The following is a 10,952-nucleotide window of genomic DNA, read 5'->3' as shown; positions in this document are numbered from 1 at the left end:
GTATACGTCATACAGAAATACTGCCTGACGTAAATATTGCACAAAATATTCCTAGATGCAGTTTCTTTGTGCTGCACAGCTACTTCAGTCAGGACAACTGTGTTCCTGGTTTCCTAGGCTTAAGGATAGAATTCCTTGTCAGTAACTTGGTGCTGAATTAGGCAGTTGCTCCCTTCCAGTATTTTAATTCTGTCCCGTATGCAGTGTGGATTTCAAACAGGGATTGTGTTACATATATGTTGCCTGGGTGGATACCACCTGAATTCTTACCGTGCTAGTTCTTCAGTTTGGTTTTAACAGAACACCAATTCTGTACGTTGTAAGATAAGTTACTAATTCTTTGAAAAGAAGAAACAGTCTTGTTTGTAAGGATAATGTGTTTTGTGCAGTGGGCAGCTGCGGTCTTGCAGTGCTGCCTGTCACCAGTGGGTCTGCTAGGCCACACGGTGTTAGTATTTGTGACTCAAACTAGAAAACTGTCTTAACATTGAAGATATAATTAGAAAAATGCCTGTGACTTTGTGTCTTTGTTTTGTTGTTTTTTGGGTTTTTTTCCCCCTCTTCTTACACATTTTTTTCTTAGCTGTATCTGCTTTCAAGAAGGGTGTGCTGTTTACCAATGTTTGAAATACATTTTTTTTTCCTTTTCCATAGTCCACTCAAGAGCCTTTTAGGATAGAATATGATACCTTTGGTGAACTGAAGGTCCCAAGTGACAAATACTATGGTGCCCAGACTGTGAGATCTACAATGAACTTCAAGATTGGAGGTGTTTCAGAAAGAATGCCAGTAAGTAATTTAGAGCTGTGTTCATTTTTTCTCTTTAAGTATGTTTTGGATGTGAAAGTGAATATCATCATCTTAGACTTTTGCTGGCAATATGAACAACTGTGAATTTTAATTAAAGTTAGAAATTCCAAGGCAAGATGTTCTGTGTTAGAAATATGTTTTGTTTCATTTAAAAAAACTTGTATGCTGCTTTTGAATAATGATTTTATTGTGTTGCTTGATTATTTTTTTCTTTTATTAACAAGGATGAATAGAAATGTATTTTTCAGACTGAATGGAATAGTTTGCTATATTGTTACATCGTTTGTTAATGAAGATGTTTATTGTAGCATGAGTTGATATGAAGTTACTTTTTCATGTGTAGCTGTGCATAAAGCATTAGTGCACATAGGCTTTGTCATGCACTGGTTTTCCATGTACTGAAATATACATCAGCTTGCCCTCAAAAGGCCGTTTTAGAAATAAAACCAGTTCTCCTTTACTGTTCATTTTAATGCACATAATCTGTTTCGTTACACAAAGCAGGTGCCTTACACAGAAAGGATGAGCTATGTACTATTTTCTGTACTGCTTGGATAAATGGTACTGTTAATGGGAGTATAGGTCATGTGTCCTGATTGCTGTTTGATTTGGTTGATGGACTACTGCTGGATTAAAGTTCAGAAGGAATTTGTTTTAGAACTAGACCTATGCTATAGGTTCCTAAAATACCCCTTGGGGAAGAAAAAAACCCAAACTATTTCAACTTACTGTTGTGTCACAGGTTCAAGTTATAAGGGCTTTTGGCATCCTGAAGAGAGCAGCTGCTGAAGTTAATCAAGATTATGGTCTTGACCCAAAGATTGCTAATGCTATCATAAAGGCAGCAAATGAGGTAGGAACAAACTGTTCAAAATACTAGAACTATCACTATTTTTGTTAAGCTTTTCACAGGAAGTTTGGAGGCTGGGGGAAGACTGCTTGCATTTCTCGAATTGTTAGAGGAAGGCATTTATTGTTAGTAAATTATGGTTTTCAGGTTGAGAAATAATTTACTTAATACAATGTTTTACTGTTTTACTTCTTACATTTATAGAAATGATAGTGTTCAAATATGTTTTGATACTTAAGTTGCAAAAACAGTGTATTTTTTCCCCTCTGTTAAGGTTATTCATTACTTGCATAGTGTTGACTCTTACCAGGTGAACAGTATAATAAAACCTAGGAGGGAGATGGAATCTGTTCATTCAGCTAACGTGAAGCCTGACGTGCCAACCAAAACTCTTCTGTTTTGGAAGTCTCCAAACTGTAAAGCAATTGCATCTTGGTAATGTGAAGACCATCTGCAATCTGAATAGTTTCTCTGTTACAAGTCTATTTCCTCTTCAGACCTCAGCTTACTAGTAAATCTGTGCTTTTTAAGTAACACTTTTGTAGCTAAAGAGGACATGATGTGACACATGGAGGCATCTCCTCTTTCTCAGGATAAATGTCACCCAAGTGCCCAGAGTTGTGAATGAGCATTATCTGAGGTATGGTAATACCAGGTGTGCTGCTTTGTGTAAATCAACAGATATATTTATCTAGAATCATTATTTTATGGAGCTTTCTTGTTCTGACTAGTTGCAAAATATTTCAGTATTTGCAGAACCCTTACCCTCTTTCTAGCAGCTTGAGTCCCAAGACTCAAGAACTTTGGAGAACTCCAGAATATGTCCAGTCTCTTCTTGTGGTTTCTAGGGTTCTTCTAGCTGAAGGTAGATGAGAAGTTTTGATGACTAAAGGCTTAGTTTAGATTCATAAGTTCTGAAAGTAATTTGGGACTTTTTTGTCGTGTTTTAACAACACCCTTGCAGTGATATCCTTTCCCTTACCTCCAAAATAATTCTCTAACATAGCTTAAAAAAGAAAGATACAGCAAAGTATTGAGTTACTTTTGGAAGTGGGAATGTTGCCCCTGTATAAGATGGGAAATACTGAAGATCCTTTCCTGAAAAGCATGATTCCAGAAGGACTGATGTAACTTGATAATCTGGAGATAGTCATCTAGCCTCGGAGTTGTGACAGCAGATCTTTTGCTTTGCATTCTCAACTTTTCTGAGGCTAATACACATGGGGTGATACTTCTGAGCACAGATTTTGATACTATCACAAACACACATTTAGAAAAATCTCTAAATGCACAGAAGGTTCAACAGGCTCCTGAAATGTAGAACAAAGAGGAGAGTATTTGTACCCTTTGTTCTGTTTTGATTTGAGATGGTAGTTTTTGTAGTCTGCCTACAGAAGATGTAAGTTGGTCAGGACCTTGTTCTCTTGAGTAATCAGCAAGACAATACATACAAATCTTTTCAAGTCCATGTGATCCTCGTATTTTTTTATATGTGTAACATGTTCAGTTACTTTTGAGGTACAGTAAAGACAGTCATGAGTCTTTTTTAGGCACCTCTCAGTTTAAAGCCCTGTAGGTCCAGGGCAGTATTAGGGAAGGCATGTCTCACAGGAAGAAGGTGTTTGATACCAGCAACCATCTGCCAACTTACTGTTTTGATGTAAAATATCTACAGGTGTATGTACAGGCCTGGAACTTCCCTATATTAAATTTATTTCAGAGTCCTGTTATACAGATATCATGTACTACATGTGCATGGCAAATGACCTTTAGCAAAAATACCTCTTCTGGGGGACTGTTTCCCGTAAGGAATGGACTTCTGAATGCCTCTAATTCCTATTGCATAGTTGTGATCTGTGTTCATGATGAAACTGTGTGGCTGTTGAACTTGGGTTTCCTAGGAGAAAGCAGTGTGCCCGTGCTGATGAAGAGGTTGTACACAGATAAGCAATGTCTGAAAACTGATGTTTCTGACACCCAAAGGGTGGTCATGACCCAGGGAGACACACAGCACTGAATCAGCACCCTAAAGCACCTTACGTGCTCTGACTGAGAAACCGTTTCAGATATTTCCCTTGCCTGGGTGATCTTACTAACCTGAGCAAATAACTGTGGAAGGGAAAACGAGAACTTACTACCTGTAGTCCTACCCAGGAAGATTAGAATTCAAATGTCTTTAAAATCCGGGAAAAAGGGGATGTTTTAAGACATAAAATCATCTGCATTGTTTGGGAAAGAGAAGATATAACCTAAAAGACCTTTTTATAATCTTTCTATGACTGTAGAACATGAAATTAAATTGTTTCTCTGCATTTCAGAATTCAGGGTCTTCAAAAAGCATAGCAGAAGTTTTTTGCCCTTTTAATATCTGGTATTGCATCAAACTCTCTTAGTTACTCTTGTCTGAATTCACAGTTGTTATATGTAGATTTACAAATATAATGGAGAACAGTATTTGAATTGTAGCTAAAAAATTAACAGTTTTATGCTTTTTATTTTTTTTTCCACTAGAACAGATTTTCTCTGTCTTTTTCCATTATAGGTAGCTGAAGGAAAATTAAATGATCACTTTCCGTTAGTGGTGTGGCAGACTGGATCTGGAACTCAAACCAATATGAATGTCAATGAAGTCATCAGCAACAGAGCCATTGAAATAATGGGGGGCAAACTGGGGAGCAAAACCCCAGTACATCCGAATGATCATGTTAACAAAAGCCAGGTCATTATACTTGTATTATACTTCTTTGAATGTCAAAAGTACTTTTTTTAATTGTGAATTTTGAATGCTCCTATAGACACTGTTTCAGTTTAAATGAACTTTAAATAGTTGGTCAGTGATGGTATGAGCTTTTGAGTTTAAAAATTTTGAACTCATTCATGATAGATGAATTCACACGGGATGTAGTGGGCAGAGATGGCCTGGTGACAACCACTGCTGCTGCAAGCAGTCTTAAAGAAGTTAAATGTAGATCCAGTTTCTAAAGGTTGGATACTTATAACTGTTATCTCCATAATGCATTATATAAAGCATGTAGAAAGAATAATAAGATGAGTAAAGTCCTGTAATGGATAAATGAAATATTAATTTCATTTTTTCTCTAAGGATTATGGTAGACATTATAGTTCACTCTTAATATTTGCTTCATATTAGCTGAAGATTAAGCTACTGCCTTAGTTGTATTCCTTCCTGATCTTTCATGTTTACTTAGTATCCTGGGAACTCTTGAGTTAACGTTACCAAAGCAACACATAAATGTTTTAAAGATTCCTACAATTCCTTTGAAATCATCCATCCTTTGTTACCTGTCTCTCATAACTAGTTTAATAATGCTTTTTTTTTTTGTCCTAACGTGGTTGTGAACAGCCTACTCATGTAGTTAACTTTCTCTGAGTATAGTTCTAAACAGCTGACTTTATCAATAAGGTGCTGGGCTGGAGTGTAGAAGATTTGATTATTCTTGCAAATTGACATGTGGAATACTTCTCTTGCTTACTTGTAATTTCTTCTTGTTTATAAAATAAAGAGAATAAAGCCATACACGTACATCTTACGGCAACAATGGAGAGAAAAGCTTGTAAATAAATTTCTTGAACTTTCTTCACAGAGTTCAAATGACACTTTCCCAACAGCCATGCATATTGCTGCTGCCCAGGAGGTTAATGAGGTGTTGTTACCTGGACTAAAGAAGCTACAGGATGCACTTGAAGCGAAATCCAAAGAGTTCTCCCAAATCATAAAAATAGGGCGCACTCATACACAGGATGCTGTTCCACTTACGCTCGGACAGGTGAAAAACAATAATTATGCATTTGTTTGGAAAATTCATGTAAATGTGTTGAAGGAAACTGAGGCAAACTTGAGGAGGCTTAAATTAAGTTGATAGCTTAAGAGAAATAACAGGAAACTGGCTGAATCTCAGTCAAAGTATTTTCATCTTTATTGGAGTTTGCTGGATGCTGTACTCTACTGCATCGTAAATTTCCTTAATTTTTTCCATGTGTATTTTATTTCTAACAGTAGTAAGATAGAAATGATTTTTAAATCATGTTCCAATACCAAACAATACATGATATTTCTATTACACTGACATTGGAAGGAAGAAGGTAGTTAATCTGTAATTTAAGCTTATATAAATCAGGTATTTGTCAACACACAAAGCTACTAAGGTTCTTTAATAAAAATCTTTATGATAAATGTTCATACATATATATTTTGTTGTTTTAATGTAAAGAATGGGTTATATTACATTACTTTGGTAATTAATTAACTTAAACTGAACTGATAAAAATCCATGGAAGATTTGAGGGGGGGAGGGTCCAAGCATGCACAGGTGGGCTCTTTACTAACTAAAGTTAAGTGAAAAAAGCCCAAGATCCACTTCATTAATTGTATCTTGAGAGCATTAATTTAGTCGGGGAGCCGATTTACTTTGGATTCAGATCCTGCTAAGTACACAACTGAAATAAAAGGCAAGAGAAAGATGCATTGTGAATATATTTTTATATATGCAGGTTGTTTTTATGTGTAATTGTTCATACTGTGAAAGCAGTCCTTTAATATATGTAGTTTTTTCCTATTACTGAAAACATGGTAAGGTTTAGCATCTGTGTGAAGTTCAGTGCCTTCAGGTTTTTAAATAAATTAGTCCAATCGTGTTAAAAACCTAAATAATTCTGGATGCTTATTCTTGGTTGTTGTCTTTGGTCCTTTATTTTGTCCTCTTTTCTTTCAAAGGAATTTAGTGGCTACGTGCAACAAATTAAATACGGTGTGGCTAGGATTGAGTCAACCTTGCCAAGAGTGTATCAGCTGGCAGCTGGCGGGACTGCAGTTGGTACAGGATTGAACACAAGAATTGGCTTTGCTGAGAAAGTTGCTGCTAAAGTGGCTGAACTGACAGGTGAGGAATGATATTTCAGAGTTATCAGCAAAGCAGTATACACAACATACAGTCAAATTCAAACTAAATCTTCAAGTTTTCATACTTCTTATAAGCTCAAATTGTATTTATATTTTAACAGGAAACTTTCTGTTAATGCCATTTGTTATATGCTTAGGAGCATATTTATATAATTATACTTGGTGTGTTGAAAGTTACTGAGATTACCATGTTTTTCTGAGCAAGGCTTATTGGAGATGGATACAGTTTCAGGCTTCTATTATTAGCCCAGCTATAATGCTTCTGTCTTGATCTCTGCTCCTCTGGCTTTCTTAATCTACAGTGACTTGGCACAAAAGAAGGGGCAAAAACCCTCCCAAAGCCACTGCAGTTTTTCATGTGAAAGACTAAGTTAGCTGTCTGATTTTTTTTATGATGTCTTTTTAAAACTTAATTTACAGAGCCAGAGTTTTTTGATCCGTAAACCAGTTCTTCTGTGTCACAGTATCAGTTTCTAAAATGCCCCAAAAATTAATGTGTTTGTCTTTCATTTAGATTTGCTGTAAAATCTGAAACTGCTTATCAACAGTATTTTTGTTTTAATGGATCTGCTATTCACCGTCTTGTAGAGGGTCAAGACTTCCTTGTACCCTGAGAGGGAAGAAGCAACTTGTCATAAACACCAGCTGCTGAGAAGGGGTACAGGGCTTGTTTTGGTTCATGAAGAAGCCATTGGTGGTGTTAGGAATCTCTCCCATCTTAACGCTTATTAGGTGTACTCTATGGGCAGGTTGTACGACTTCAAAACAAGCAGGGCAGATTCTTGAAGATCCACGTGTTCTTACAGGGAAGTTTTGTTACAAAGACAAATGGAAAGTTTGGAATGATCTGTGCAACTGAGAAGGCAGCTATACAACTCAGAAGGCTGTGCAAATTGGGTGGGATTTGGTGTTTGATGGGAGCTGCAAAACATAGTAGAAATTCTGCAGTTTCTCTAGCAAATGGTGTTGTGCTGCTCTTGTTTAAACTGGCAATGCAAGCTCAAGCCAGTAGTTCTGTGGAGCAGCAGTCCAGCCCACAGTCAGCATCCCTGCACACATCTTTAGTGATGCCCATTATCGCTAATAAAATTCTGCTGACGCTTTTTTCTTCCAGGGCCAAGTGCTGAAGAAATGTTTTTCATTATGGAACCTACCCTCAAATCTCAGGCATTTACTTAATGTAAAGAGAGCTGTTGCTTCCACTGCTCCTGTGCTCTTGCTGTTGGCAGCAATTTTGGACATCCTCCTAAGTCTGAACCAGCTTTCACATGTTCTGGCTGGCTTCTTGTTACCTTTTAGTGCTGATACTTGAATGCATCTTTTTTTCTTTAAGTAGCCAATTTCATTGTGATTATTTTTTATTTATTGTATTGTCTGCACTGTGCTGCAAAAACCTCTGTTTTCATAACTGAGAGAAAGCATCACAGCAATTCACGATCTATAGAATCTAACTTGATTTAATGGAAGAAACATGTAAATTTGGGCTAACTTGTAAGAGATTATTGACATTCACAAAATATTGTGGTGCAAAAAAACAATTCTTAATATGCAACACGGTATGAAAGCTTGAAATTTGTACCTTTATTGTGGGTAGATACTCAAATTTCATATTCTTCTGTATCTTAGTGATTTTTTTATTGTGTTTTTTGTATTGAATTTAATCTGTTTATGAAATATGTTTGTAAGGAAAAGTCTAGAGAAGAGAGATGTTCTTACAGTGTTGTTATTTTTTTTAAAGCTAATTATGTGTTTGATTATCTGGTTTATGTCTGCAAGGAAATGCCTCACTGTTTTAATATTTCCTGCCCTCCCTGTAGGCTTGCCTTTTGTCACTGCTCCAAATAAGTTTGAAGCTCTTGCAGCTCATGATGCTCTGGTTGAACTCAGTGGAGCTATGAACACGGTTGCATGTAGTCTGATGAAAATAGCAAATGATATTCGCTTCCTGGGTTCTGGACCACGCTCTGGACTGGGAGAACTCATCCTGCCTGAAAATGAACCAGGAAGCAGCATCATGCCAGGTACAGGGGAAACTTACAGAGAAAAAAATCACTGTTTCTTTCCTTTTGGACCACTGACTCTTAACATTTACCAAACACCACCACAAATGTCAGTGTGGTCCATGATTCAACACTTCTGTCAGTCTTTATCTTCTGCCATATTTTACCAAAATTTGCGTTCATAAAAATACTTGCTTGCACAGCTGTATGTTGACATAGTATCTGTAAACATATGACTTTAGTAATACAAGCATACTTCTCAAAACCTTCACTTAAAATTGCAAGATCTCTACAAATTTTCTGTAAAGGCTTTTCTGAAACAAGCTTTAAATGATATAATCTAGCAATAGATAGCAATGTCATGGTGTAAATTTACTTCTGACTTCATTTCCTGGCGTGATTAGTGTTATGTACTCACATTTTCCCTTCTGCAATGATCAAATTGTATGGGAGGATAAGAAAGGAAGGAATAGTATTAGTAATCATTCCTTGCCTCTCTCCGAAAAAAGTATGTATATATGAATATTGTACATCCAAAACTACTGTAAGCATCTTCTGCTGTATGACAAATTATAAAAGAAACAGGTTGCGAGCATTTCTGGCTTTAATAAAAACGGATAATGAGTATTCTTATTGGGATTATGTATAGAAATGAAATAAACCATAAAACTTCCTTGCTAAGAGGCCACTCCACTTAGGTGGGTTTAGGGGCTGGGGGGAGGGGGTCGTTGTTGTTTTGTTTACTTTTTTCTTTTTTTTGTTTTTCAAAGTAAACATCATGTACTAATTTTATTGCAAAGTAATTCTAACAAATTACTAATACTTTTCTTAAGTTGACTGAGATTTGGTAGTGATTTACTAGAAGTGGCTACTTGCACAGTAGTAAAAGACAAGTTATAATCTCTTGACTGTTAAGAGCTGAGGTAATTAACAGCTGCTTAGCTCATGCATATTTGATCCAGCTCTTAGTCTTGGTAGATTGATAAAGCAGTCATAACTGTTCTAAGAATCTTAGCTGAATTAATGGAAATAATACAGTTAATTTAATATCATTTATGGAAATGACTTCTTTTCTGTGGTGCACAGATACAGATAAAACAGATTACCTCGTACAGAACATCTGTTGAATGTGATTTGGTGAATGAGGAAACTACTGGGGTTTAGTTGGTTGAGTTTTTTTCTTGTTTGTTTTTTTCCTTCCTCCTTCTTTGCTAAACTTTTTCTCTCCCTTTCACAACCAGGAAAAGTGAACCCTACCCAGTGTGAAGCTGTAACCATGGTGGCAGCCCAAGTTATGGGAAACCACGTTGCTGTTACTGTAGGAGGTAGCAATGGACACTTTGAACTGAATGTTTTTAAGCCTATGATGGTAAGTTCATAAAGTTTTAAATATCTAGGACTTTTAAAGTAATTTTTTGTACAATCAGGTAAGTCATAGGAAAGAAAAAACCCTGAATATTGGGTCAATACAAGCACAAGGGAAGCTAATAAATTGTGAGAACAGATTTTATTCTTTTGTATAGTAAGTCCTTGTTTTTATGACAGGGAACCGGCAAACTTTTTTATGTGAAAGTGTCTTAGGCAGATAAGCTTTTATCTTGACAATGTATGCTTGTCATCAGTCTAAGGAAGTAGGAAGCGAGGAACACAAACTGAGACAACATTTTGTCCAAAGCCAAAGAGAATTTGGTATTTTAACTAAAAATGAGGATTTTTTTTTTTTCTTTAGCAGCTGTTACTAATTTCTGTTACTGCTGAATACCAAAAGGCAGGTGAGTCATGTAAAATTGTGAAATGTTAGTCTTAGACTTCAGTATTTAAAATAACGTCTGCCATCTGCAGTGTGAGCAGGATACACCAAGATACTTACTGCTGCTTCTGTATATTTAAATTAAAAAAGTCACATTAATTGAATGTTACGAATCACCTTGTAGTGAAATGTCATAGTTTGGATGTTTTGAAAATAATTTTTATTTTCTTCTTTGGGTTATCTACTTTTTTTTTTCCTTGAAACCAAGAAGGAAAAATGAAGGGAAAATCACATTAGAAGATTGTGGAGAACTGGGTATAAGATGCTGAAGGAATAGCATAGAGGTTAGGGTAGGAATGATAGTTTAAAAAGAATTAAAGTGACTTGCAGAAAAGATCCTAATGCTGAATAGAAATAAAAGGAAAGTTCTTGAGTTGTCTTGTTAGAAACAAAAGGCACAAAGGAAGCAGCACATCATGTTATTTTTCTGCAGAACCGATACTGACTGATAGGGGGGGTTTTTTTTGTGCTAGTTAGAAATGATTGAAAGAAAATTGAGATTTATAACAACATTGGTATTTGTCTCTTCCTTACTCTGCTTAGGGTAATGTTTTTTGGATT

At 36.0% G+C, this 10,952-nt stretch overlaps 1 protein-coding gene across 1 annotated transcript in view; it reads left to right on the top strand.

Moving 5' to 3' along the window:
- Nucleotides 1-654: 654 nt before the first annotated feature.
- The window catches only part of FH (fumarate hydratase), a gene marked incomplete at its 5' end in the record, with an annotated part of 11,825 nt that continues 1,527 nt past the window's right edge, over nt 655-10,952 (top strand). The window contains 7 exons of the mRNA XM_010183982.1: nt 655-789; nt 1,553-1,663; nt 4,203-4,379; nt 5,266-5,448; nt 6,396-6,561; nt 8,399-8,602; nt 9,823-9,950. Of these exons, the coding sequence (XP_010182284.1) occupies nt 655-789; nt 1,553-1,663; nt 4,203-4,379; nt 5,266-5,448; nt 6,396-6,561; nt 8,399-8,602; nt 9,823-9,950 (1,104 nt within the window). The remainder of the gene's footprint in view (nt 790-1,552; nt 1,664-4,202; nt 4,380-5,265; nt 5,449-6,395; nt 6,562-8,398; nt 8,603-9,822; nt 9,951-10,952) is intronic.

This window comes from Mesitornis unicolor, unplaced genomic scaffold, assembly GCF_000695765.1.
Source record: "Mesitornis unicolor isolate BGI_N332 unplaced genomic scaffold, ASM69576v1 scaffold48794, whole genome shotgun sequence".
In the NCBI taxonomy this organism is placed as follows: domain Eukaryota; kingdom Metazoa; phylum Chordata; class Aves; order Mesitornithiformes; family Mesitornithidae; genus Mesitornis; species Mesitornis unicolor.
The sequence above is the reverse complement of the archived record's forward strand: the minus strand, read 5'-3'. Positions and strand labels throughout refer to the sequence as shown.